The sequence below is a fragment of the Perognathus longimembris genome, chromosome 19 (genome assembly GCF_023159225.1).
Source record: "Perognathus longimembris pacificus isolate PPM17 chromosome 19, ASM2315922v1, whole genome shotgun sequence".
NCBI lineage: Eukaryota > Metazoa > Chordata > Mammalia > Rodentia > Heteromyidae > Perognathus > Perognathus longimembris.
The window spans coordinates 22,169,385-22,195,527 of record NC_063179.1 but is presented as its reverse complement, the minus strand read 5'-3'; the positions used below and the strand labels follow the sequence as shown (position 1 = coordinate 22,195,527).

Genomic DNA, 26,143 nt, shown 5'->3' with positions numbered 1-26,143 from the left:
TACAAATGTGAGCCACTGGCACCTGGCTAATTTTTTAAAAATAGAAAAAAACAACCCTCTCTACACAAAACCTGGAATCAAGCATTTTGATTAAGTGATATGAGTAGAGACTGTAATCATTTAGGGATTATATTGAAGATACAATGTTCAGAGAAGAGAGAAGGAGTCTGGAGTCAACAGGATGGAGAGACTTAAAATTGTGGAGGAAGAATAAGACATGGCAGTGGAGAGGGCAAGGAGAGAAGATCTGGGGAGAAGAGCCAGAGCACTTCATCAATGCGGGAGGAGCCTGAGCCCTGCCCTGACCTCTTGTCCAGTCGTGTTCTTTCCCACCCAGGGCCAACTTTCTTTATCTTCTAGAAGATTCTCCAGGCTGCAGAGAATTTCCAGCCCACACAGTTGCAGCATGAGGTGCAGGTCTGTTTCTCCGGCCTCCCTGCCTAGGCCACGCTGAGCTCTGGCACGTGCACCTTACACCTGAGACTGAGAAGAAGTCGCTTTCTGCTCCGTGTGGCGAGAATCTGGAAGGAGCTCAGTGGGTTCACATGTGTGTGTACACAGGGGTCCCTGAAGAATGTACCAAACTCCAGGAGGGAAGAAAGGCATGGACAGACGTAGCCAGCAGCCAACACTCTTTCACCGTATTTTAGTCTAAAACACTGGCGACATGAGTTCTGAATACAAAACTGGGCTTCCAGGTCATCCTGAAGTAGACTAAGCCAGGTAGAAAGATACAATTTATTTTATATTAAGTTTGTTATATAGATCTGTAAGTTTTAAATATACACAATGTGTTTAAGTATTCATAATTTAAAAATAGGATACAGGGAAGTGGCTGACACCTAGAATATCAGTGCCTGGAAAGGAAGAGGTCTGTGATTTTAAGTCAACCTGGACAAAAAGTCAGCAAGACTCCCTTTAAAAAGCAAGAATGGGGAACATGTATAACCCCAGTCATGTGGTAGGCATCAACCAGAGGATTATGGTCTGAGGATGACCCTAGACAGAAGTGCCCTACTTGAAAAATACCTAAAGCAAAAATGGCCAAGGACATGGCTCCTGTGGTAGAGTTCTGGCCTAGCAAGTTCAAGGACCTGAGTTCAAACTCTGGCACCACCAAATTCATTGTCTATATAGGGTGTGTGGTCCTCCACACAAACCTGAGCCCTGTGGAAGTCAGGAGTGGCAGAGTAGGACGCACTGACAAGAAGGTTCTCATGGTTAAAGCATGGCCTGTCAGGGAAGAAGGGGTCATGCATTAATATGGAGGTGTGGAGAGACCACCCTCTCAGTGGGCAGGCCACTGGGAGGACTCATTTGGAGGTCTCCTCCCGTACTGCTGGGCAGAGGCTCACTAATTAGAGTCACTGAAACCCCAGGGGCAGCATCAGATGTTCTGAAGCTGCTTGTCTTACCTTCCAGAATAAGTTCACAATACAACTGCTATTCTGTGTCCTCACTGTGCCCCAGACAGCCGGAGCCTCTGAGGGAGCTGGGGAAAGAGAACGTCTTGGGTTAAAACAAGAGTGTGGACCAAATGCGCACACTCAACATCATCCTAAGACAGCAATGACCACCTGTCCTACCAGAGGTCTGCCTCTCCCCCTGCACTCTCTGTGACCTCTACCCTGTGCCCAAAGCCACTGTGTGAACTGTGACTCAGTTCACACTAGTGTACATAAGAGGTGCTTAAGGGGATAAAAAGATCAGCTGGTCCTGAATGCAACACAAAACTCAAATCCTTTGTAAATGACAAGGCTTGGAGCATCTGGAAGCCCACCAAAGGAAAAAAAATGATCAGAGCAATTATAGGAGTTAAGGTACATTTCCCCATATTTTTACTTTGTAGGTGGCAGGTCACTGTTACTTCCTGGTGCCTTTTGCCAAGACCATAATGGCAACACCTAGCAGAGAGCCCTTCAGGGGTAGAAGCAAGCTCTTTAGTTGGTTTCAAAATGACTACTCAAACCAAAACACACCTGCAACGAAGTCGAGACTGTGGTGCACTCCAATAAAATACAGTTTTGCCTACAATGTTCTCTGATTCTATCTATGCACTTGTGGCATTGATTATGCCTTAATTATGACAATCCATCTAAACACCAAGTTTCCTCGCATTCATTAAGCCAAGTGTTATCACAGGTAAAAAAATATCTATAGGTTCATCATCATCAGATGGATCTTATTTTCTTGGCATGACCAAAAGCCAATATAAGAGTGTGATCAGGCTTATAATATTATAATCTGAAGATATTCTACCCTTTTCCTAGTTCCCTTTGCATAAAATTTTAGTTGAAACTGTGAAATCCACAAAGAAAGACATTGTATTATAATATACAATGGCAAGATATGTGTGTGTGTGTGTGTGTGTGTGTGTGTGCGTGCAAGATTCTTTGGAAATTTACACCCCCTAGGGAAAATCACCAGAGCCTCAAGTCAGCATGAGCCATTGGGTAGAAGGGTTTGCAGATCTAATCTAATACCAATCCAGTTGTACATCTGATTAGTTAACATTGCTGTCTACAAATTAGAGACGTTGCCTGAATGGTGTGGTCCCAGGACACCATGGAAAGAGTTCTGCCCCCAACCTAGAACAAAGAAGAGATACAATGCACATGTGTAGTCCTTCCTTGGGTAGTAACCTGGCCGGGGCTTGAATCAGCATGATTTCAGGGCTGAAATAACAACATGGCATGATAACATACCAAACCCAATGCTGGCAGGAGGAGCTCCAGGCCAGGCTAATGAGTATGAAAAGTAGTCACCCATGGCTGGGTCAGAGAAATTACTTCACTTGTCTCTGCCTCAGTGGCCTCCTCTGCAATCATACAGCATCATAACAGTGGCTACATGGGTAGTGGACACACAGTAGATGTAGGCTTCTGTTATTATTGTGTGTACTGTTCATTAACACTGCAAACTGGGTGAATCCTTCCACCCAAGAACTATAGTAAAACTGGAAAGACCTGGAGGCAGGGCCAGGACAGCTCATTTCCTCAGACCCAGATGAATGTGGGGGTATTTGGGGGTATATTTGGGTGAAACTGTGCAATCTGCTGTGATCCTAACACCGAGAGCATGCAGAGTGGGTTTCCCATGCATCCTAGCTACAGCAAATAACATCGGTAAAAAAACAAAAAAACAAAACTGAGCTTGGAAATGTCATTACATTGCCCAACACAGGCTGATACTTTAATTTAGTTTACTTTAGTCTGGTATGAGATGAGTGTTTCCCACAACATTGACAACTCCCATTTTCCCATAGTCTTGAATTAAAGATCTAGGCTCATTTAAACAGCCTCAGATTCAATAGGAATCCAGAAACAGCAACAGCTGAGAAAATAGTTTGGAAAAATGAAAAGCAATTGATAAAATGTCCAGTAGAAATAACACTGATGAACCATGTTCAAGGTTGAACGCCACCAAAGGAAAAAAAATGGTCAGAGCAATTATAGGAGTTAAAGTACATTTCCCCATATTTTTACTTTGTAGGTGGCAGGTCACTGTTACTTCCTGGTGCCTTTTGCCAAGACTATAATGGCAACACCTAGCAGAGAGCCCTTCAGGGGTCTTCCAGCTCATTAGGCCTTGGTTGCAATGTTCAAAAACGCTCTCGTTTCAGCTGTGATGTGGTGGTCCTCTTAGTTGTGGGTGCAGCTGAAAGCTCACAAGAAAGTCAGCCCATCTCCTGAGGCTTACATCCTTCCTCAACTCAAGTGCCAAGGGGAGCAACATACCTGCCTGAGGTGTGCTGAACTTCTGATGCTTCCATTCGCTCCACTTCCAGAAGTGGTCCGCACCAGCACATCGGATGCGGGCCTTGTACTCTGTGTCAGGCACCAGTTCATTGAAGACTACCTCCCCGTTCTCCTTGATGGACACATTGGACTGCTTGATGAGAAAAGAAGAGAAAGCAAAAAAGCCAAGAAGAAGATGGAATTATTAATGATTACACTTCAATGCAACCCCAAATCAGAGCACAGAAAATCCTGAGTGGGAGAAAGGCCAGATTTTCCTTTGGGGTAAAAAAAATCCCTAAGGCCTTCTCCCCAGTATGGAAGATTAATTTAATATGTTAATATATTTATTGGTTTATTTATTTGTCAGTACTGGGATCTGCACTCGGGGCCTTGTGTTTTCTGGATAGTTACTCTACTATTGAGTTATGTCTCCAGTCCCTTATTTCTCTTTTCAACAGATGATCCACACTATGTAACCAACACAAAAATGATACTTTAAAGTGATGACATGTATTCCCGTGTGTGTGTGTGTGTGTGTGTGTGTGTGTGTGTGTGTGTGTGTGTGTAACCCAGGCTGGCTTTGAACTCACAATCCTCTTGCCTTGCCTCTCTGTGATTACAGGTATGTATCACAACTTTATAGTGATTTTTTCAGCAGTCTCTCAGTTATACCAAAAGACTTAAAAATAGAAGATTACACTGACTTCTTACTTGTATCACTTTTTCTTCACCTTCGAGTTCAACCTGACACAAAAATGAGTAACGATTTCCATGGGAGAGCACTTTCCATGTCAGTCTGGCTTGTGTGGCTTCTATATTTTCAAGTTTGACATTATAGGGAGCCAATGGATGAACTGTCAAACACACATAAGAAAGAAACTCAGATTCAAAAGGACTTAAGAAATTTTCTTATTTCACTCATTTGATCAGCAAGCATTTTCATGTTTAAGGAAATGGCAAACCAAACTAGATTTAGTCACAAGATGTAAGAGTAAAGTATAGCCTTTCTCACTCACTGATCAGACACAGAAAAGGAAATGTGCATGTGCTCTTACATGTCAATAGGCCTGCTGCGGAGAAGAGTCAAAGAGTAGAGAAGGTAGTCATAGAGGCTGAAATAAACAGAACCCAGTCTATAACAAACACAATAAAAAAATCACATGAACAATGTCTAGGATATAACTGCAAATTATTCACTTTCTAAAACCTTCCAGCATAATGCCACAATTCTCAAGGGAAAAGGTGACGAACAGATGGCAATCTCCAGATGTTACCTATGGGTGCTACTGTCAGGCAATGGCATCAAAATAGCTCCACAAAGTATAAAGCTCAACACGGCTGAAATGAATAAAAGGGATCAATTGTGGCCAAGAAATAGAAGCTATCAAAAGAGAACCTATTGGAGATCTGAAAACTCCCACCTATATGGGATTCAATTGTGAAAAGGACAAAGGAAGCCCCGTGTGTCCTGCCCCTTCCGCTGAGTACAGTGATTGGCAGGATGAAGTGCAGTCTGTTCTGTCCATTCACTGAAGGCAGTGGACGTGACTCCCAGAATGGGAACACTAAGAGTAAGCAGCAACAAAGAGACTGGAAGCAAGAACTGGAAATGCTACAGAACTGGCAAAGGCTTTTCTCTTCTTTTCCATCACTCCCCCAACACTTGGCTTCAATGGGCACACAACAGAGAAAGTAAGTGCCATGTGGGGTAGAGTCCCAGGTTTCTGGCTGGAGAATCAAAAGGATTCTGGTTCCAGGGAATGGGAGCCACAGGCAGGCAATCATGGAGTGAAAGGAGCTTGGGAATGAGGCTACAGGAAGTTGCTTGTTAGCTCCCATGTTCATTTCCCAGTTGTGCTTACCTGGATCTCATGTTACAGAACATACCCAAGACTTGGCGGACGACTGGCTGAGCCCTAGACTGGCCACTAAAGGACACACAGATTTTGAAAAGCACTGCACAGCTCTGAATTCCACTACCATGGTTCACAAAGTCATGTTGAAATGGGGTCCATGTCTAACCAGGTGAATGGTCAACTGAAATAAAACTGTCAATATCCTCCAGTGTTCCCAAACACCCAGATCTCATGACACAAGATGCAAAGTATCTAGAATTAAATCCCAAATACAAACCACCGGGAAAGTCTCAGTTGAAATGGGAAAAAACAGACAACAAATGCTGGTGAAAAAGTGACTGAGGGTGATCTGGGGGGTGAAAGTATCAAGGTTTTTTACACAAGTGTTATATAAAACTGTTTTAACAGGAAATCAGGAAATGCTCCAAATAAATGGAAAAAGCAAAACAAAAGCCACAAGCAAACCCAGAACATCTCAGCAAAGAAAAAAGATAGAAATTTTAAATCTGAAAAAATACAGTAAAGAATTAACACCTCACTTGAGGGTTCAATGGCAACATGATGGCAGATGAAAGGTGTAGAGTGATAGAAATGATCGAGTGGCACTACAGCAGGAAAATGACATTTCTTTTCTTTTTTTTGGTCAATACTAGGGTTCGAACTTAGAACCTCAAACTTTCTATGCAGGTCCTATAAAATATAAGCTACAATCCCTGCCAGGAAAAAAAAAGGTTTGTTTTATTAAAAGGCATATACAACGCTTCTGGGAAAATTGAGATTATTATAAAAAGAAAACTCAAACACATGTTAAAACCTTTACTTAAACCTCCTCCCCACATTTGGTGAAAGACATAAATCTAAGAAGTTCACAGGAAAACCTAACCTGAGATAACTACAAGAAAATCGGTAGCAAGCACATAATAACCAAAAAGATCTTGATGTAGACATGGTAGCACGTCCCTGCAATCCCAGTGAAAATGGGAGGCTTGTGTTTTGAGTCTTTCTCCCCATTACCTTCCTTCCCTCCTCCATTTCCTTTCTTCTTCTCTCCCTACTTGCCTTCCTACCTTTTAGATGAGGTCTCACATGTTGTCTAGGCTGGGCTCAAGTTCACCTCTGCCTTCTGCATGTCTGGGACTACAGGCATATACACTTAAACTGTATATCTTTGCTTACTATTGGGCACAGCTCTCTGGAGACAAAGCATTTTGTGATATAATGCCACAAGTGATGCTGTGGTGTGACCCACTTGTTCTTATTTGAGGGCTTGCAAATTGCACCAATGAAATTGGACACACCCAACTGAGCTCAATTATTAAATAGAACTGTGCATTTAAGATCAGGCCCCATTGCTCTATGCACAAACACAGTGGAATCTCTATAAAGAGACACTTTAGAGCTCATCCCCTGGCTATGTAGAAATTTCAGAAGCATACTGACTAATGATTTGCAACCCTTTACTGATAACTCTGTCAAACCCAAAACATACAGCATGATGAGCTGTAGCAGTCATCTTATTAGATGGTCATCTTTTGACTGAGACTGGATCTGAACATTATGCCCACTCAACCAAATTACACTCTGTGGTGATGGCCATGACGGCCACCCCTGCATATCCTGCTTGTTGAGAGAAGGAGGTATGGAGCTATGGCTGAGGACAAAACGTGACCTGAGGACTGCTTGGTAGAGGAACGGTTTTCTGAAACCTGTAGTTCTCTATCATCAGATCATTCCCTGCCTTAGATTTGAGCTGAAAAGACAGCAATGCAATGTTAGGCTCCACTGATGTTTATGCCCTGACAAAACATGGCCCAAGATTTGCAGGGAAATTCAAGCACATATGCTGACATAATGAAGCACCATCAAAGCTACATAACTATGGCAACGGCACAACAAAGTGGTGTGCAGATTGCCATGTAGCATTGGTATCAGATCAAATACACCAAGAACATTAAGTAAACAAAAGAAAGAAGATTTTTACAAACAGATCTAGAAAGTCTAAATATTAGAAGATTTAACTGACTGGATGCTGAGGGCTCAAGACTATAACACAAGATACTGGGCTGGGAATATGGCCTAGTGGCAGAGTGCTTGCCTAGCCTGCATGAAGCCCTGAGTTCGGTTCCTCAGCACCACATATACAGAAAAAGCCAGAAGTGGCGCCGTGGCTTAAGAAGTAGAGTGCTAGCCTTGAGCAAAAAGAAGTCAGGGACAGTGCTCAGGCCCTGAGTCCAAGCCCCAGGATTGGCCAAAAATAAAAACAAAAACCAAGATACTCCGGAGGCTGAAGTCAGATCAGAAGAATTATAAGTCAAACCAGGCAGAAAAGTCCAAGAGACTTCATCTCCAGCTAACAAGTAAAAAGTCAGCACTGGAGAATGACTCAAGTAGTAGAGCACCAGCTGAGCAAGCAAGCTGAGTGAACGGCCTGAGTTAAACCCCAGAAGTACCTCCAAAAGAAGATGCAACAATTTGAAACTTCAAACCTTATAAAAATAACGTCAAAATGTGTAAATAAAAACATATAAAAGTCTAAGGGTAATTTTAATTCAACCTGGCCCTCTTATTCATAGACTAATCAGCAAAGTCAAAGATATAAAAGATCTGAACAACATAAGAAAATACTTAATACATGCATAGAACATCGTATCATGATACAATACATCAGTGCAACCCTGCACTTCCCCAGTACCCTGGGTGGTAAATGCTTCTAATCCACACACCAAATACTGACAGCCAGGCATAAGACCATACAAATATATCTCAACAAAGTCCAATGTACGCATATTACATCAAAATCTTCTCTGGTTCAGTGAAATTCTGACAGAAATTAATATAAAAAAGATCATTTCTTCCTTTTGGAAAACTTAAAAGCATGGATAATTAATGGATTAGAGATAGTATCACATATACTTCGTTAGTAGGAGAGCATCACAATATCAAATTTTGTTGCGTTATTTTGTATGTCCCAAACTCAGGGCCTCCTAACTTAGCTCTTTCACTTAGGCTGGTGTTCTATCACTTGAGCCACACCTCCATTTCCAGTTTTTTGTTGGTTAATTGGAGATAAGAGTCTCTCTGAGTTGTCTGCTGGGCTAGCTTTGAACTGTGATCTTCAGATCTCAGCCTCCTGAGTACTAAAGTTACAGGTGTGAGTCACCAGAGCTAGACTAGGTCTCCTGCTTTTTAGTCACCATAATAAGGAAGATGGCAATGATCTTAGTGGAAGGGAAGCGTTGGAAGACTGTGGAATAGAACGTGAGACAAGTTCTTGTCAGAGTCCTAGTTTTGAAGTTGGTTGCAAGTTCTTTGGTGCTGGAGACATTATGCAAACAAAGAATAATGAATACACACACTCGTGATATTAATTGTGGAATGAGCATTGGGTGAAAGTATAATTTCCAGTTGAGCTGTGAATTGAGAAAATTTCTCCAGCACATTCACTGAATGCAGAGTAAGTTCAAGTTAAGTTAATGGCTGCTGTGTGCTGCTAACAAGCGAAGTCTTACCTCGATGAGTCAGATTAAAAAGACTATTGACACTCCTGTTCCTTAGGAGATTTTTGGCTACAAGGGTGAAGTTATATGTTTCTTGCAATTCTTGACTGATTTTCCAATTGCATAACTTCTCGTGCTCACAATATTTCTTTTCCCCAGAAAACCTTTAAAAAGTACACAAAACAAAAGAGTTAGTCTATATTTCTGTCACAGCCACAAATGTATGCTTATTCTTTGGGGATGTTCAAAATGAATCCCATACACTCTTCTCTCAATCATCAACAAATACTAGTACTATAAAATATTTGTCAATGAATTTGCTAGATGTGATTAAATGTGTTCACAGTGAATTGCTGACTCCCACTTGTGGCTAGTAAAAACACCATTTAGACTACTTGGAATATTCTTTAAAAACCAGAAAAACCATTTAGAGCCAGATCATCAGATGAAAGAGTATTTTTCCATACAGATACATTATTAACTCTCTTTTTATTTTTGTGACATGCTTTCTTTAAAAGAATGTAGTAAATATTATATAACGTATGATCACCTCAAGATTTCCCCCTGATCCCAGCAGATTGTTTGAAAATAGCCACACAAGTTTGTTGGGTTTTTTTGCAACATCTAAGTGTAACTTTGGTCATGTTGTCACACGTATCATAGACAGATTCTGCTGTGAATAAGGAAGGCACAAGTAGCTTACGATTCAAATAAAATGTAGGTTTGGGAAGGTTGCATAGACCAAGCCAAACCAGTGTCCACCCCAGGATTCCATGTACAACTCAAAGTCTTGAAGTCTCGGGTCTCACAAGAAAAATTCTTGGGCTCTTCAAGAACTTCTGTGGAGAAAAAGAAAAAGAGAAGAGATGAAAGACCTGATGAAGCCCCTTTACTAGAAGATACATCAGATGGGAAAGGATGAAATCCTAAGCCAAGAGAGTCATCTCAAACAAGAAGGGCCTGCCAAGGGAGCCAGAAGATCACTCACTTCAGAAAGTCACATTTCAGGAGCTCTCTCAATGTGTTCCCTCTTTCTGCACTCCCTGGTGATTTTCCGGGTGTGATGGGGACACACAGTACAACTGATGGGCATTGTGTTTCCTTGAGAACAGATGTCAATGCTTTATTTTGGGTGCTGTGACTCACAGAAAGCCCAGGGGAAGCCAGAAAGTCAGTTAGACTTTGTGAACTGGCAAAAGTCCACAGCTGGGAGGAGAAAGCTGCAAGGAAGAGCACTGTGGTTCTCAGGGGCCTTGCTAAGGGTTGGTTACAGATGAACTAAGCATTCAGGAGACTGCAAGGACCACAGAGGCAGGGAGATGTCACAGCTGTTGTCTACGGGAATAGAAGATGGAACACAGAGGGCTGCTGAATGGAGGCCTACAGGAAAAACCAACATGGTCCTACTCCACTGGCACCACCATGGAACTGATTTTCCGCAGGAATGAACAGCAATGTCACCATTTGCTGAATTTCAGCGGCCTGCAGCCAGCCCTGTGCCAGGCACTGTCTATGTTCATTGGTCCTCATGATCACCATAGTCCTTATTTCATAGAGACGGAAATTGGGCCTAGCCAGGGGAAGATTTGAACCCAGGCCACTACTCAGGCTGCCTTTCTGTGGTTGGCTTTCTGTGAGCCCTTCTCCTCCATGTATGATCTTGAGAGAATTTCCACATGGCAGAAGAAAGCAGGATATTTTCTTCATGGTCATGTCATGACCTGAACTTTCTCTCCTTTAATCAGGTCAGTTTCTAGCAATGAAACTGACAGGGCAAGAAAACACAGGAAGTCCTGGAAGTATTGCTTCAGGATACTGCTTTCAGAACCTCTCCTTAAAAGACTTGAAAAACAATAGGAAATGAAGACCATGTGTGGAAATGTTTACTTGTCTTTGGGTAAAGCAGATTCAGCATATTCCATCAGAAATGATTTGAGGAGAAGACAAATTTTGCATACTTACTTGAGACAGAAAGCACAGTGCCATTGTGAATATCTGTTGAATTATCAATGCAGTAGAAATTCGTCCCTTGAATTCTAATAAAAGGAACATTACTCAACTGGAATGTCAGTGTATGTGAGTCAAGTTGCTCTCCATGAATCTGTTCATCTTCCAACTTACAGAATATATCTTTTAGATTGCTTCCAAAAATAGAGCAAATAGTGACATTGGCGCCCTCTTCCACCAGTTTCTTTTTAGGGAATACCAACAATGCATTAGGTTCAAGAGGATTTTGGGCTGCATGACAAAATAGAAAAAATAATAAGTTGGGTTAGAATCTCCCTCTGAATTCATCTCACCCTCATTTCATCCTGAAAAAGTAGCTTGAACTTCCACACCAAGCCTATACCCTTTCTTTGGTGTGTGAAAAACACTATTGCTCTTACAGTGATATGGATTATCACTGCCTCTGCCAAAGACAGCATCATCACCATTATTATGGTGATTCCTCTCTTGGTGTTAGTAGGGGCCCTGCCTATTGGCGGCCCTGGGTGAAGCGTTTGTTCATCTCCCATCAGCTCTTACCTTATATGAGGGGGGGACAGAAGGCACAGGAGGTCTATCTACTAGGCTGGTTCAACTCCCTAGCCATATGTACCTTCATAATCTAGCCGAGATAGAATCAAAGGGCTCGAGCCTTCCCCAAAGTGTGTTTTCTGCTTTTTAGGTGGCATTTTCCTTTCTGTCTTTTGGCAGCTCCTTTGTTGGTTTTCTCCCAGAGTCAAAGCTGCCTGGGGCCAACGGAGCAGGTGTCATGGCTGGGTTGTTGGGCTGACAGCCATCTACTTCGGAAGCCAGGCGCCAGTAGCCACTGCCCCACAGAGTGCAGAGGGTGACGGGGGCAGGGATCTGGGAAGATAGCCACAAGCGCTGGCATCTCTTTACCTCATGCTTCTTTCTGCAGCCAAGCAAGATTCCCCAGGGGCCGCTTCAGCTGCCCTACCATGGTGTCACGACCCCAGAGACTGCTCTACACGCTGCCATTGACTGCCACAGCTTCTGCTCGCTGCCAGGGCCACCTGGGAAGCGGCCATGGTGCCTCGGCAGCCATGAATGCTCCAATTGCCGCTGTAACTGCTCTGCAGGTCTCCCCAGCCACCCCGGAAGTCTTCATTCCAGCTCCCCGCAACCTCATAGCCTCAGTGGCCAGACTGACCCAGCACGCATGTGCGGACTAGCAGAGCCATGCAGAAAGATTGTGTGGGCAGCAGGCAGCCTGCCCCCTTTGTGGAGGTGAGCAGCCCCCCTCTCCTCTGCAGGAGGCCAGAGCAGGAACACTCGAGTGAACTGCCTCCCGTGGGCCCAGGCACAAGCCCCAGGGAAGTCTTGCTCCCACGGCTTTGTCTGGCCTGTTCATGATTTCCATCTTGAATGGACTACACCGTGCTGGTTGCGCCAAGAGCTGAGCTCTCCGCTGCCACCAGGATATTCTGCCCAAACGCAGGGAAACCAAGTAACCAGGGAGTAAAAGTTCTGATACTACGAACCAAAATAAATCCTTCAGCCTTAAATGTGTTCATGTAAGGTATTTTATCATTACAATGAGAAAATAATCACTAAGCAAGCACTCTTGCCACTAGGCCATATACTTCCTAATTAGCTCAGTGTTCTAATGTTCTAATTAGCTCAAGTTAAAAGATAAAAACTAGATGTCCATCTCCATGTGGCAAATTTCACACTCATGCCACACTTTTTGTGTGTGTGTGCGTGTTGTGGGGCTTGAATTCAAGGCTTAGGCGCTGTCCCTGAGCTCTTTTGCTCAAGGCTGGTACTCTACCACTTTGAGCTACAGTGCCACATCCAGTTGTCTGGTGATTAATTGGAGATGAGTCTCATGGACTGTACTGCCAGGGCTGGCCTTGAACCATGATCCTCAGATCTTGGCCTCCTGAAGAGCTAGGATGACAGATGTGAGTCACTGGTGCCGGCTACACGCACACTTCTTACTGCCAGTGTGAGGCAAGATTCCTCAGAGGGAACTTCCATGACTTGACGACTGCTTCCTATGTAGAATTAAACAGCAAGCCTAAAAACCTCTTATCCTCACTCTGCTTCTTACCGCGAACTTCGTTCCACGAACTCCACTCGCTCCGGGAGCTCAGCTCGGGGAACCTGGCATCGTCCACTATACTCTTTATTCTCACGAAGTGTGTGGCGCACTCTAAAGGCAGCTCGGATTCCCATCCCCAGTGGATGACGTGGTTCCACTTCACCGTGGTGCTGTAATTCCCCTAAGCAGAAAGGACATTGTCAAAACATATGGGCGTCTTAACCCGCAAGACAGCTTAACTCCACTTTCCAAAAGCACACATTTCTGCCCCATTTCAGCTCTAGTGCAGTTCATTCCTAACCACTCAGGCCCCAGTGTGATGATGTCGCAGCAGTGAATCAGAGATGGTTTCCTGCCTCTTGAAAACTCTACCTTCACCTCCTTTGCTCCTCAATTCCAGGGACACCCCCCCCCCCCCAACACACGGGACAAGCAGGGAGCAATCAGGAGCCACTCAAGCCTTGGGGGAAAGATTAGAGACAGGAAGTATTCACAGGGGTAGTTTCTGAAACCTGCTAAGAAAATTCTTGAAAAGTAGAACATTGAATGACGCTTTAAAAGGATAACCAAGATAGATAGTTTATTTATTTATTTACCCATGTTTTTATTGTCTGTCATTGGACTAGAACAAGCCTACAGTTGGCTCTCCATGTCTCCCTCATTTTTTTTTCTGTCCCTTGTCTTTTCAGAGATGGGGGGGGGGGCACACAGACACCACTTAGATTCTTTTGAGCCCTAGAGATATTAACATCACAGGATGACTTACAATGATCCTGGATGCAGTTGTCTGTACTTTTGTGATATAACTATGCTTTTAACTCTCACTGTTGGTTCACACAATGCTCCTGGCTTTCTTCTACATTAGGACTTAGTTCCATTCTTGAGTCCTAGGTCCTACCCAGCCTTCTTCACAAACCAATCTTTTTTTTTCTTTTCCTGTCTCTTCCTTTCCTTTCTTTTTCTTTCTTTTCCTTCCTTTCCCTTCCCCTCCTTTCTTTTCTCTTCTCCTGCCATCCTCCCTTATTTCCTTTTTTTTCTTTCCCTTCCCTTCTTTTCCTATCCTTTTCTCTCCACTTCTCTTCTCTCCATTCTTTTTCTCTTCTTCCCTCTTCCATCACTAGAGGTAGCCATTCTGAGGCCTTCCTTGCTGTGTCAGCTTAAGGTAGCTGACCTTAAAGTATACATTTGGTGGAATTCATAGTGCCTTGGAATGAGAACACCCTAGTCCAATCAGGTACAGACTGTGAGTTTTGAAAGTTTTCTATTTTATTACGTTACATTATTCTTAGATCACAAAGTATACTTTTTATCTACAAGTGTAGAGGTCCTGATATATTCTGTTTTCACTATTTGTAACATGTGCAGTCCTGAAACATTTTACCAAGACATTTTAGCACCAAAATGCAAAAGCCAAACAGCAAAATGAAAAGAAAAGAAAACTAGAACTGACTGGAGATGTGGCTCAAGTGGTAGGGTATTAGCCAAGTGAGCTCCCAGCCCTGAGTTCAAACTCCAGTACTGCAGAAAAAAGAAATCTACATCTGTACCAGAAGCTGCCTCTAGACTGCCGATCGGTCACACACTGATTTTTACCTTCCACATCTCACAAACTGAGCCCCTTACCTCCTCCATCTCTGCTCTGCCCAAACCTCCCACCCTCTTGCTACCACCACACTACTCTTTCCCAGGTGCCCTGGCTGCTTTCTGCTCTGCAGCAGAGTGGGCTTTTCAAAATTCCAAATCACATCTTTTTACTTTGTCCTTCTTACTGCCCTTGGGATTAAACAACAACAATAAACCTTGAACATACTCCTATGGTCCTGTGTGGTCTGACCCCATACTTGCCTTCCTAGGCTGTCCCTGTGTGCTCAGAGCTCCCCTCAGGCCCAGCGGCTCCTCAGGCCCCTCTCTCTTGGCCTCTCATCACACTCTCTCATCTCCACCTTCCAATTTCCACTTCCACTTCCCTTTTATAGCTGGGCAGGGTATGTCATACCTATAATCCTAGCTACGCAGGAGGCTGAGTTCTGAGGATTGCTACTTGAAACCAGCAGGAAAGCCCACGAGACTCTTATCCGTAGTTAACTAACAAAAATGCCGGGAATAGAGTTGAGGCTCAGGTGTAGGATGCTAACCTTGAGCACAAAAGCTCAAGGACACTGCCCAGGCCCTGAGTTTAAACCCTAGGATTAGCATGCAGGCACTCATGCACACACGCACAAATTTCCTTTCAGGTTATGGCTCCTTTCAGGTTAGTCAAGCCTAACCCCACCCTGTAGCAGCTCACCAATGACTGACTGCATCCCCCGGCCCCACCAATACACACACTAAGGATTTTTCCCCGCGTGTTTGTCCTTCATTCCTGCTGGAGCCCGGTACTGAAATCCCCTTGGCTGCCCAATGCTTTGCCTGATCCTATGGTCTAATACTCCAAGCGGAATAATTTAGTAAGTTTGTGAACATGTAATAAGTTATGTTTCTCATACATATTCTGTACAGATTTTGTCTAATGTGAATCTATGCTTCGTGGCAGTTACAGCTTTGCATATCTAAGAGATAACAATTGGAATACATAAATTCAGCAATTAAAAATGTGATGCAAAGAGTTGTCTTTAGGCTCTATTAGGCTAGTTTATCTTGGCCCTTTCAGTCTCATCCTTTGGTGAATCACAAAAATTGACTCCCATGAGACCACAATAGTATAAATAAGGTCACTGATTCATCAGTGAGGAGTGAGCAGTGGCTCTAAGCTGACTCATGCTCTAGGCCTCCTTCCAAACTTGAGCTGCTCCTCTGCTTTCTCCCTGCCACTGACAAACCATTCAGAAAGTGCAGGAAGGGAGGGCAGATGTTTGGCCCAGGGAAGAACCATACAGCATAGCTGTCAGCAGGAAAATGATAGGTCAGCTCTGTACCGGAAGTGCCCTGGCTCAGTTATAACCTCTCTGGTGGAGATGCTTTTCCTCTGACTTCTTTGAAAAGAAAATGTTCTGAGACAGCGCTATTTCAGCATAAGATGCCCTGCCTGGCTCGCACTGCAGAAAAAACGCCAATGGAAAGAAGAGTACTGGGCTCTCTCAAAGGCCTCTTTCCTCCTTCACTGGAGAAGGATTTTCTTAGCAGGGAGGAGAGTGTTGGAGTTTGAACTCAGGCCCTTATTCTTGCTAGGCAGGTGCTCTGCCACGTGAGCTATGCATTCAGCCTTTTTGATTTAGGGTTTTTTTTGGTTTTTGTTTTTTGTTTTGGCCAGTCCTGGACCTTGGACTCAGGGCCTGAGCACCGACCTTGGCTTCTTCCCGCTCAAGACTAGCACTCTGCCACCTGAGCCACAGCGCCCCTTCTAGCCGTTTTCCATATATGTGGTGCTGGGGAATCGAACCCAGGGCTTCATGTATACAAGGCAAGCACTCTTGCCACTAGGCCATATTACCAGCCCCATTTAGGTTATTTTTGAGATGAAGCATTGTATTCCACCCCCTCCCGACCCCCTTCCCCGGGGTGGTACTGACCACAATCTATTTACTCTTACTATATAACTGGGATGAAAGGCATACATAATCACATCTACCTTTTTATTGTTTGAGATGGAATTTCATGAATGTTTTGCCCAGGTTAGCCTCAAACCATGGATTCTCTCAATCTCTACTTTCCACCTAGCTAGGATTGTAGGCATAAGCCACAGTGCCCAGCTGGAGGAGAATCTTATGGCTCTTCCCAATTTCTAGCACAGTGACTTCTCGTAGCAGCAGCGGTGCTGTGAGACATGGGGCCACTGATGGCCCTGGGAGACTGCATGTAGCTACCCATCTTCTCTGACCCAGGAAGAGGTAAAGGATGATGGTTGTTTCCTGCCTCTCTCACCTAGAGCCACACAACAAGCTTTCTGTGCTATGCATGGTCTTATATGTTATAGAAGGGAAATTAAGAGTAAAGGAGAATGAATAGGATCCACATGGAACAACAAAGCTTGTTCAAAGATTGATTTTAGAAAAGAGAAAGAGTAATGGAAGGTATGATCGAGGTACACTGTATATGTATTTTGGACATGTCAAATGAAATTCTCTTGCACAAGGGAACAAAAATTGCTGGACTAAAGGACAAATCAGGGCATCAGAAAAGGATTTTAAGAACATTAAGCTCCCTTCAAAAAAATCATACTTACCACCCAGATGATATTGGATGTTCTAATTCTACTGATTTCTATCGGAAATATCATTTTCAGTTCCTGGTGATGAGGAAAGTTTTGGACAGTCCATTGTAAGTACAGACGCTGAAGTGCAGAATTGAAGGAAATTCTTAGTGATGCAGGAGCCAGTGGGTGAAATTTAGCCAAGACTGAAAGAACAAAAAGAGGTATGAAATAACAATTTTTAGGTCATGGCTGGATAATGCTGTTATCTGAATAGCAGGTATTACCTGCTATTGAATTACCTTAGGAAAAACTGTATATACCTAAAGCAAAGAATGCTGAGGGCATAACTCAAGTACTCAGTTTAAGAATGAGTGTAGGAAGCACCAATGGTTCATGCCTGTAATCCTAGTTACTCAAAGAGGCAGAGACATGAGGATCATAATTCAAAGCTAGCCAGGACAAAAAATAAAAAGACAGTGAAACTTTTGTCTCCAACTAGCTACCATACAGCTATAAATGGAGTTGTAGCCCAAGAGTTAGTACAGCTAGCCTTGAGTAAAACAAAACAAAAAGACTCTCAGGGACAGTGCCCAGGGCCTGAGTTCAAGCCTCCCCTCTCCAAAAAGAATGGGTATATTCCTTGAATGGGCATGTCTCCAAAGAAGATATAAAAAGGGCACATGAAAAGATACTCAATATCACTAGTTATTAAGAAAATGCAAATCAAAACCATAGTGAGATACCACTTCACACGCATAGTAAAGTTTTAATAACAATAGTAAAAATATGGAAGTGATACATGTTAGCAGGAATGTGGAAAAGTTTGCCACTTGTGTACTGCTACTGAGAATTAAAGTTGCTTAGTGCAGTGGCAAACATTTTGGAATTTCTTCAAAAAGCTAAACAGAATTATGGTCTGATCCAGAAGCTCCACTTCTAGGACTACATGCCAAAGAGCTGAAACCAAGGATTCAACAAATATTTATCCCCGAATGTTTGCAGAGTACATTCACAACTGCCCAAAGGTGGCAGAGTCGTGGCTCTGGGCAGGCTAACATACTCCCACATGCAAGCGAGCCATTCACCCAGTGGCCATGTGCTTGGACCTCAGCAGGCAAGAGGCTGAATGAGAAGCAGACATGTCATAGTGAAAGCCCGGTCTCCCTTTCAGCTTTAAATTATGGAAGAAATTCATGATGATTTTTAAGGAGTAGTATGCCATACTTCCATATGCCCGGAAGTCAAAATAAATCCAGATATAAAAAAGAATCAGTCCGAGAACTGAGATAAGCAAAACAAAATCTGCTTTTATAAAGCTTCTAAAAGATGATGAAAAAGTCTATACATATTCCCTACAAACATCATTTTCCTGAGTCAAAGGCCAGGAATAGTGTGGGTGAGCATACAAATTTACATTCTTTATCCCAAAGCAAGCACGGCAAGCTTTGCACAATGCAAAGCTTTGTAAAATGTAGATGAATCCAATAAAATTTTATGACCCAATGGAAATGTTTTCAAATCTAATAGGCTTGAAGTTATATTCGAAGGATCCACAAACATTTGAGAGGTGTTGAGTTCCTATTTATGAAGTTGGTTTATCTCAAAATTCTGCCTTGGGAAATAGCTAAGTGAAAATACCTCTTCAACGACAAGTTGCATGTCAACATTTGAGACTGGAGAGTTTCTGTAGGTTCACAGCCTTCCATTGCATTCCCCCGCCTATTACAAACGTCACAGCTTCTCAGTGAATGTGGCTGACCCACATTCTAGCCCAGCAGCCCAAACCAGTCTAGTATATTTCCTGGCTTTATCCAACAAGGCCTCTCAGCACAGGCCTTGGTCAAGTACATTGATCAAGATGTTCCATCCATGGGATTGAATCCATTCACAACCACACTAGTGAGCAATGCATCGACCATGAATGGCTTATTGAAATACATCACCAGAAGGATGGAGGCCAAGCCAAGTCAGCCATGGCTTTGAGAGATCAACACATCTCCTCATTCAAGCTACTCAACAACTCCAAATCAGTCCCAAAGTAAAGGGAAATTGCTTACCTTTTCTCCAAATCACCAATTACCTCACCTTTTCTCTATGGGATTTTTTTTTAAAACTGCTGTTTCTACATCTTACCTTCAGTCTGGTAAGTGCTCAAGGACAACAATGCTAACAGCAATGTGGCCTGAAGGACAGAAAAGGAGGCCATGGTTTCCTGTAAAAGATTAAGTACAAAGAAGGAGAAAATTACTTAATTTCAATCCCTACATGTTTCTTGGAGTCAATTGTGGTAGCTGGTTGGCATCATTCTTCTTTCCTCCCTGTATCCATATCATGTGTTACATGACTTGGAAGGAAGGGTACATTTATCTGTCTTGGGTTTCTTAGGAGGCACCGTTTACAGTGTGCCAGTTAGATGCCTAGTCCTTAGGAGACGGTGTGTTTCTGTTTGTTCTTTTCCCCTCCCCATTTGACAGGGAGAGAGCCTTTCTGGGCTACCATACTGGAGCCTGGAGCTCTCATGGATCAGTCTACTTCAGCTTTCAGCTGGCCAAAGTTGGCCAGCAGCCCCTGATCTCTGGTGTAGTACTATGAACATGTACCCGTACTGCTGTACGCCACCGAGGCTTGGCGGCATTAGCTAACTGATCCACCGGTTCCTTCAAACCAAACAAAAGTTGGTAGGGAAGAGTGAAGCTTTGAAATAAGCAGAAAATGTGAAAAAAAAAAGGTCTCTGCTTAGAATGAGAACAAAGCCAAGATATAAATTTAATTTCTCGATGTAGTGATTGGGACCACTGCCATCCTCCTCCACCTCCCTCATTAAAATCCAATCTAGAAGAGTAAACCTATTTTGTCAGGAGACAGTCCAGTTTTCATTGCTCAACATAATTTCTGGGTTTCCTTGCCTTAGGAAAAAAAATAATAAATTGTGAGCTGGAGAGTGCTCCTGATGTATCTGGGATTTTGATCATGGGACAATCAGAAGGCACAAAAAATGAGGCCAGATGACCTCAACAAAGCCAATCTGTTCTTCATTCAATAACGAATGTCTTAGTCAGGGGAAGTGCTAAATTTTACTTTTCAGCTTCAGACTGACTCAGCAGAGGGCAGCAATGCAACAATTCACTGAAAGCCAAGTGCCTCAGCCAGCCACACGGATTTCATCAAAAGCTGCAGCGAGACAGGTCATCAATTTTCACTATATAGAAATGCCACACCCTAGAAAAATGTTCTTGTTTTTGTTTTTGTTTCTATTCTGGGGTTGGATCCCTGGGCTTTGTGCAGGCTAAAGCAAGCATGCTACCACTGACCCACATTCCCAGCCCATACTCTGTATTTAATTTTTTTTAATGGAATGCTTCACGAATTGGAGTATCATTCTTGCGCAGGGACCACGCTAATCTTCTCCATATCGTTCTAATTTTAGTTTAGGTGCTACTAAAGTGAGCACTATACTTAGTTTTTAAAATAATATTTTGCAGGTAAATGGGAGCCTCAGAGAAGACAGAGAGTGGGTAGACTGCACCATAAAATGATTCTAAGATGGTCAAACCTGCTGACACCTGAGTCCCATTGAAGAAAAAGCAAAGGCCTACTAAGGGCAGTTTTTGCTTATATTCCTTTTAGCACTGCTTTGTGATAACTTTCTAGTTTTAGAAGTCACATAATTCATACCTCTCCCAAACCTCTATTTAAAACCTCAGATGGGTTCCTGTATGAATTCATTTCAAAGCCAGAGGGAGAGCTGATTCACAAGGAAATTGTTGCCACTCAGAACCAAGAGAAAAGCAAAGGTCAAGGGCTGGAGTGTTTGGCACTACCTGATGTCAGGAGCAACTTTGGTCACGGGGACAGGTATAGCATCTTTCCCCCTCACACCCCTTCTACTTTTAGCCCATTTATTAACTGAGTGCAATGGGCCACCATGGGAAGAAAACTCTCACCTCAGGTCACATGGAAACACAGATGATTCAGAAGGGGATATGTACACAACCAAAAGTTCTCTTTATGTAATGGCCAGTTAAAATGTTTCCAAAATGTGAGGTTTTAACATTACACAAAATATTTTATGTCATAAAAATTAATAAGTCTTTCCATTTCTTTTAAAATGGTACAATATCATTCTTTTTAATGCATGAGTATAATTCCATTGTGTATATAATCCCACATTTTTCTTGATCCATTTGTCCATTGAGGGGCCTCTGGGCTGTTTTCATACCTTGTCTATGGTGGATAGTACTACAATGAACATGGATATGCTGATGGCTTCACTGTATCCTTGTTTGTAATCTTTTAGGTAAATGCCCAGGAATGGAATTATTGAATTATAGAGTAGTTCTATGTTTAATTTTTAAAGGAAATTCCACATTGCTTTCCAGAGTTGTGGGGGTGCTGCTGGCTGGATATGTAAAGGGGCGGTCCCGGATCCACCTTCCCTCCTCCCGCCCTGGGACTGAATGGCCGGAAGCCACTCCTACGCCTTCCGGTCCAGAACCGGAAAGAGTAGTTCTGGCTTGGCCCGCCTCCCTTCTCCATCTAGGGTCCACGTGGATGCCTTCAAGATGGCGCCACTGGTGCCCAGGGACGGTTCTATTGGGGCGTGATGTCAGCCCGTGGGGGGAGTCCCAAGATGCCACTCTGGCCAAGACAGCCTGGCTCAGCCAGTTAGCAAAGCCCACCTTCCCCACAGTAATAAAAACCTTCCCCCGCCCCCTGGGTGAGGAGTTCAGTTCAAAACCCCAGACTGCCTCCCTGGAGTCTTCCTTTCTCTGCGCCAATGGCCAACACGTGAAGGGGCAGGGGCAGGAGATTTCAGTAGTTCACTCTCCTTGGCTAAACGCAGCCCAACGAGAGCATGCCTTCACCTTCTGCAGTCAGAAGATAAGGCCGAGTGCTCTCTCATAGTTTTGGGGGTTCAGACATTGATCCCCAGGAAGTTGGGGCGAAAGGGATCGGCCAGCTCCCGACACAGAGTGATTGAGCAAGTTTACATTCCTACAGTAGTGTATGAGGCTTTCTTCTGGGCCTCATCCTCATCAGGATGTTGTATTCCTTGTTCTCTTGATAATGGCCATTCTAACTGAGGTGATGTAGAATCTCAATATTGTTTTGATTTGCATTTCTTTATGGTCAGAGATATTGAGCATTTCTTCAAGTGTCTACTGACCCTTTCTACCTCTTGTTCTGGGAAGACACCTTTAGCCCATTCATTAAATGAAGTAAGTCTGGCCCAGAAAGACAAAGGGTGCATGTTTTCCCTTATATATGGAAGCTAGATTTAGCTTACAAACTTACAAGTAAATACATTGGGTGGTGTGCAAGAATCTACAAGTGTGTTAACTGAAATATGATAGATTCAAGGGAGAACTCAAAGAGCATAATTCCTTAGAAAAGCAAAGTAAAGGATCAGGAAAATAAAACCACCAGGAAATAGGTACCTGAAAGAGGTGGGGTAGAGTCAAGATGAAGAGTAGAGGACAAATGAAGAGGGGGAGAATACAGTCAAGAATCCAATGTATATCCTACAAAATGAAGAAGAGTGAGGAAAGGGGTAGGTGGGTGAGAAATGGAGGAGAATGTTGAAATGGCTGATATTAATCAAGATGTATTATGTTCATAAACTATTTTGTTAAATGGCAACTCCTTTGTACAAATACTTAAAGATAATTAAAAAAATAAAATTAAATAAGTCAGGTGCTGAGATACTCAAAACAAAAGCTCAGAAGTCACCTACCATTTAAGGGTAAGAAGAAATTAAGAATACAGGGTGCTGGGTAATACAATTGAAATTCACCACCAGCACACCAGGGAAATGACTATAGCAGGCCCCTGCATTTATAGCTTCACTTCCTTTGGTGTGGGTTCTCTACAGGTAACCCCAGCCTGCAAATGTGAAAGGGAAAAGTCTAGAAATAAAGGATTCATAACCGCTAACTACCTTTCAAACAGTGTATTGCTGTAATTGTCCTGTTTCAAGTAAGTCTCTTACTGTGCTAAACCTTATCATATATGTGTGTGCAGTAAAAATAAAGCATAGTGCAATCAGGCTTTGGTGGTATCCACAGAGGGTCGTGGAATGTATTTCTGCAAACAATGGCAGAGCACTGCACTGGTGATGGGACATCTGCCACCTTCTCTATTCTAATGTCCAGAAATTCAAGAGCTATAGTAGAAGGAAAACAAGTATTAAATGTCCTCTGAAAACCTGTTGGCGAAGTTAATATGGTGCTTTATGTGTTCCTCAAGTGGGAGACATCAAGTAGTTAGCTGGAGATACAATCTGGGGAAAGTTCTTGCCGGAGGGTAGAAGAAATTCAGGCATCTCAGTGCATATGTATAGTACTTGAAGCCAAAGGCCTACATGATCTAAGAGACAGAGAATAAACAAAAAGAGAGCAAATCCAAGCCCAGAGCTCTGGGAAACTTTGTAGCTTGTAGACCTCTCCCTGCCTCACCAACACCCCCCCCCCCCCCCCATCTAAGTAAAACTCCAGAATGAACCCAGGCTTTCCTGGCCAAGGTGCTGTTCCTGCATTACCGCTTCAGTCACAGCTCCAGTTCCAGCTTTATTCATTTATTTATTTTAGCAGTAGTTTACTGGAGCTAAGAGTCTTACAGTCTTTCCTGCTCTGGATGGCTTTGAACTACAGACCTCCGATCTCAGCCTACTGTGGAGCTAGGATTACAGGCAAGAGCCACTGGCACCCAATTAAAACACAACTTTTAATTAGTATGTTAATCTGGCCATCCTCACTAGCACTTCTTGCATAACTACACGATTCCTAGGAAGTTTCCCCACCGCAGATAATCCCAGGAGACACACACAATAGTCATTAGCTTCCCAGGAATTCAGGGCGATTGCCAGATTCTTTAAAGCTGGCTGGGTGAGTGGATGACATCATAGGCAAATGTTGTTTGAAAGAAGATGTTCACAGAGGGCACAGGCCTGGGTGTGTATGTTTATGAGCATTCTGTTCTCAGCAGAAGTCAAACATGCTCCAAAATTAGACTATACGGTGTTAGGGCTGACCTGAAAACTGGAGTAACTAAATATAAGTTTTAGTGTTAAAATTATAACCGTTTCTAAACTCTAGTGATGACTCCATGATAGAGGGCTGCACCCCCACCCGTTAGACTAGTTTCTTGTAGTTTGACATTTAAAAATGTAGGGAGCACTTGTTTACCTCTATACCTGGGTAGCAACCATGGTAACAGACAGTAAAAAATGATCATAGTCATAGACTATAGAAATAACCATGATAGTAGTAGAAATGCCATGGTAACTGTTGGGTTGGTTTACTTATTTATGATTGAGTACTGGATTGTTTTAGCCCGCTCAAGCTTGCTTAGTGGTAATGGGAAAACATGGTCGCAATTGTTCAAATAAAGTTGGTACTAGGTCAGCCTGACCGTAGTATTCTGCTTCTGTAACGGCTTGCTTAACCCATTTGTGACTTGCCCTACCCCCTGCATTAATCCCCTCCATCAGTGCTACATGACCACCTATTGTCAATTCCTGATATCGAGGCCAGTTCCCGATATCAAAGCCAAAATAGGTAACTGAAAGGGTAGATAGTCAATAGAAATAGGACAAGACTTGCTTGCTATATGTCATCCAATCAAGTATCTGCCAAGTTGGAAATACCCTGCCCCTGTTGTGATCACAATAAAAACCCTGCCTATCTGAGGGTCGGGGCTCTCAATCCAGATCCGCTGTGTTGGTGACGGTTGGGAGTCCAGGCTTGAGCTTGCAATAAAGACTCTCGTGTGTTTGCATCGGTATCTGCTCCTTGGTGGTCTTTGGGGACTGGAAATCTGGCATAACAACGGCAAGCCACAGGTGAAGTCTCAACAAGATTTTTATTTTTATTGTTTTTGGTGGTACTGGGGTTTGAACTTAACTGAGCTTAGCTTTAGCTCAGCTTGCTTGTTTGGCTAGTGTTATACTACTTGAGCCATGCCTCCAGCACTACCTTTTGCTGGTTATTTTGGAGATGGAGTCTTATTAACTTTTCTGCCTGGGTTAGCTTTGAACCATGATCTACTGGATTTGAGCCTCCTGAGTAGCTAGGATTAAAGTTATGAACCACTGGTACCCACTTTCAACAAAGTCTTAACTGAAATCATATTGAGAATCTTTTCTAACTACAATGCAATAAAACTAAAAAACAATATCAGAATTCTGGGCTGTGGTACAAAGCACTGAATGACACTTCTTGGAAGTTTCATATGATCTTCAAATTCCCTTCCCTCCCCTCCCCTCCCCACTTCTCCTTTCTTTCCTCCTCTCCTGCCTCCCTCCTTCCCTCCTTCCTTTCCTCCTACCCTGCTTCCTTTCTTTCCTTTCTTCCTTTTTTGATCACTGCTATTAGTACTTGGGGCCACTTGGAGGAGTCTGCAACCCAACAGCATAAGATTGATTACTTACAAAGTTTCAGTCAAATTCTCTTCCTTCTCAAACCTCCATAACCAGGAGCCACGCCCACAGGAAGGTCCTACTGTGTATCTCCTCCTCCCTCTTTTAACCTCTCCACTCTGGGAGGACAAGCCAATGAACAAAAGCATCAGGTACTGAGTTTAATTTTCATTCTTGGACCTAAAAAAGGAAAAGAAAAGAAATCTCTCCAGTGGGCAGCCTTTTTTCTGCTTTGTACAGTAAATCCTGATTTAATGAACAGAATCATGTCCTTGTACAACTGATTTTTTTTTTAATGCTCAGTTAAGGATTTCTGAAATTTATAACAACAACAGACTTAAAGCTAAGTCTCTAAGAAGTAAATGAAGCAAAAAATGGAGAAAGAAAGAAAGGAGGGAGGGAGAAAAAGAAGAAACAAAGAAAACAAAGAGAGAAAGAAAACTTGGATCCA

General features: G+C 43.1%; 1 protein-coding gene and 1 non-coding gene across 4 annotated transcripts in view; both read right to left on the bottom strand.

The window, feature by feature from the left end:
- The window catches only part of Osmr (oncostatin M receptor), a 38,003-nt gene extending 12,182 nt beyond the window's left edge, over positions 1–25,821 (bottom strand). For all 3 annotated transcript variants that reach the window (XM_048368304.1, XM_048368305.1, XM_048368306.1), the window contains exons 1-10: positions 25,705–25,821; positions 19,410–19,488; positions 17,307–17,479; positions 13,154–13,325; positions 11,056–11,331; positions 9,797–9,932; positions 9,106–9,257; positions 4,452–4,594; positions 3,738–3,891; positions 1,416–1,492 (exon numbers count right to left, since the gene is read on the bottom strand). In XM_048368304.1, the coding sequence (XP_048224261.1) occupies positions 1,416–1,492; positions 3,738–3,891; positions 4,452–4,594; positions 9,106–9,257; positions 9,797–9,932; positions 11,056–11,331; positions 13,154–13,325; positions 17,307–17,479; positions 19,410–19,482 (1,356 nt within the window). In that variant the 5' untranslated portion in view covers positions 19,483–19,488; positions 25,705–25,821. The remainder of the gene's footprint in view (positions 1–1,415; positions 1,493–3,737; positions 3,892–4,451; positions 4,595–9,105; positions 9,258–9,796; positions 9,933–11,055; positions 11,332–13,153; positions 13,326–17,306; positions 17,480–19,409; positions 19,489–25,704) is intronic.
- LOC125367876 lies at positions 20,621–20,727 on the bottom strand. Its single transcript, XR_007214179.1, has one exon. It is a non-coding gene; the product is annotated as a U6 spliceosomal RNA (small nuclear RNA).
- Positions 25,822–26,143: the final 322 nt, after the last annotated feature.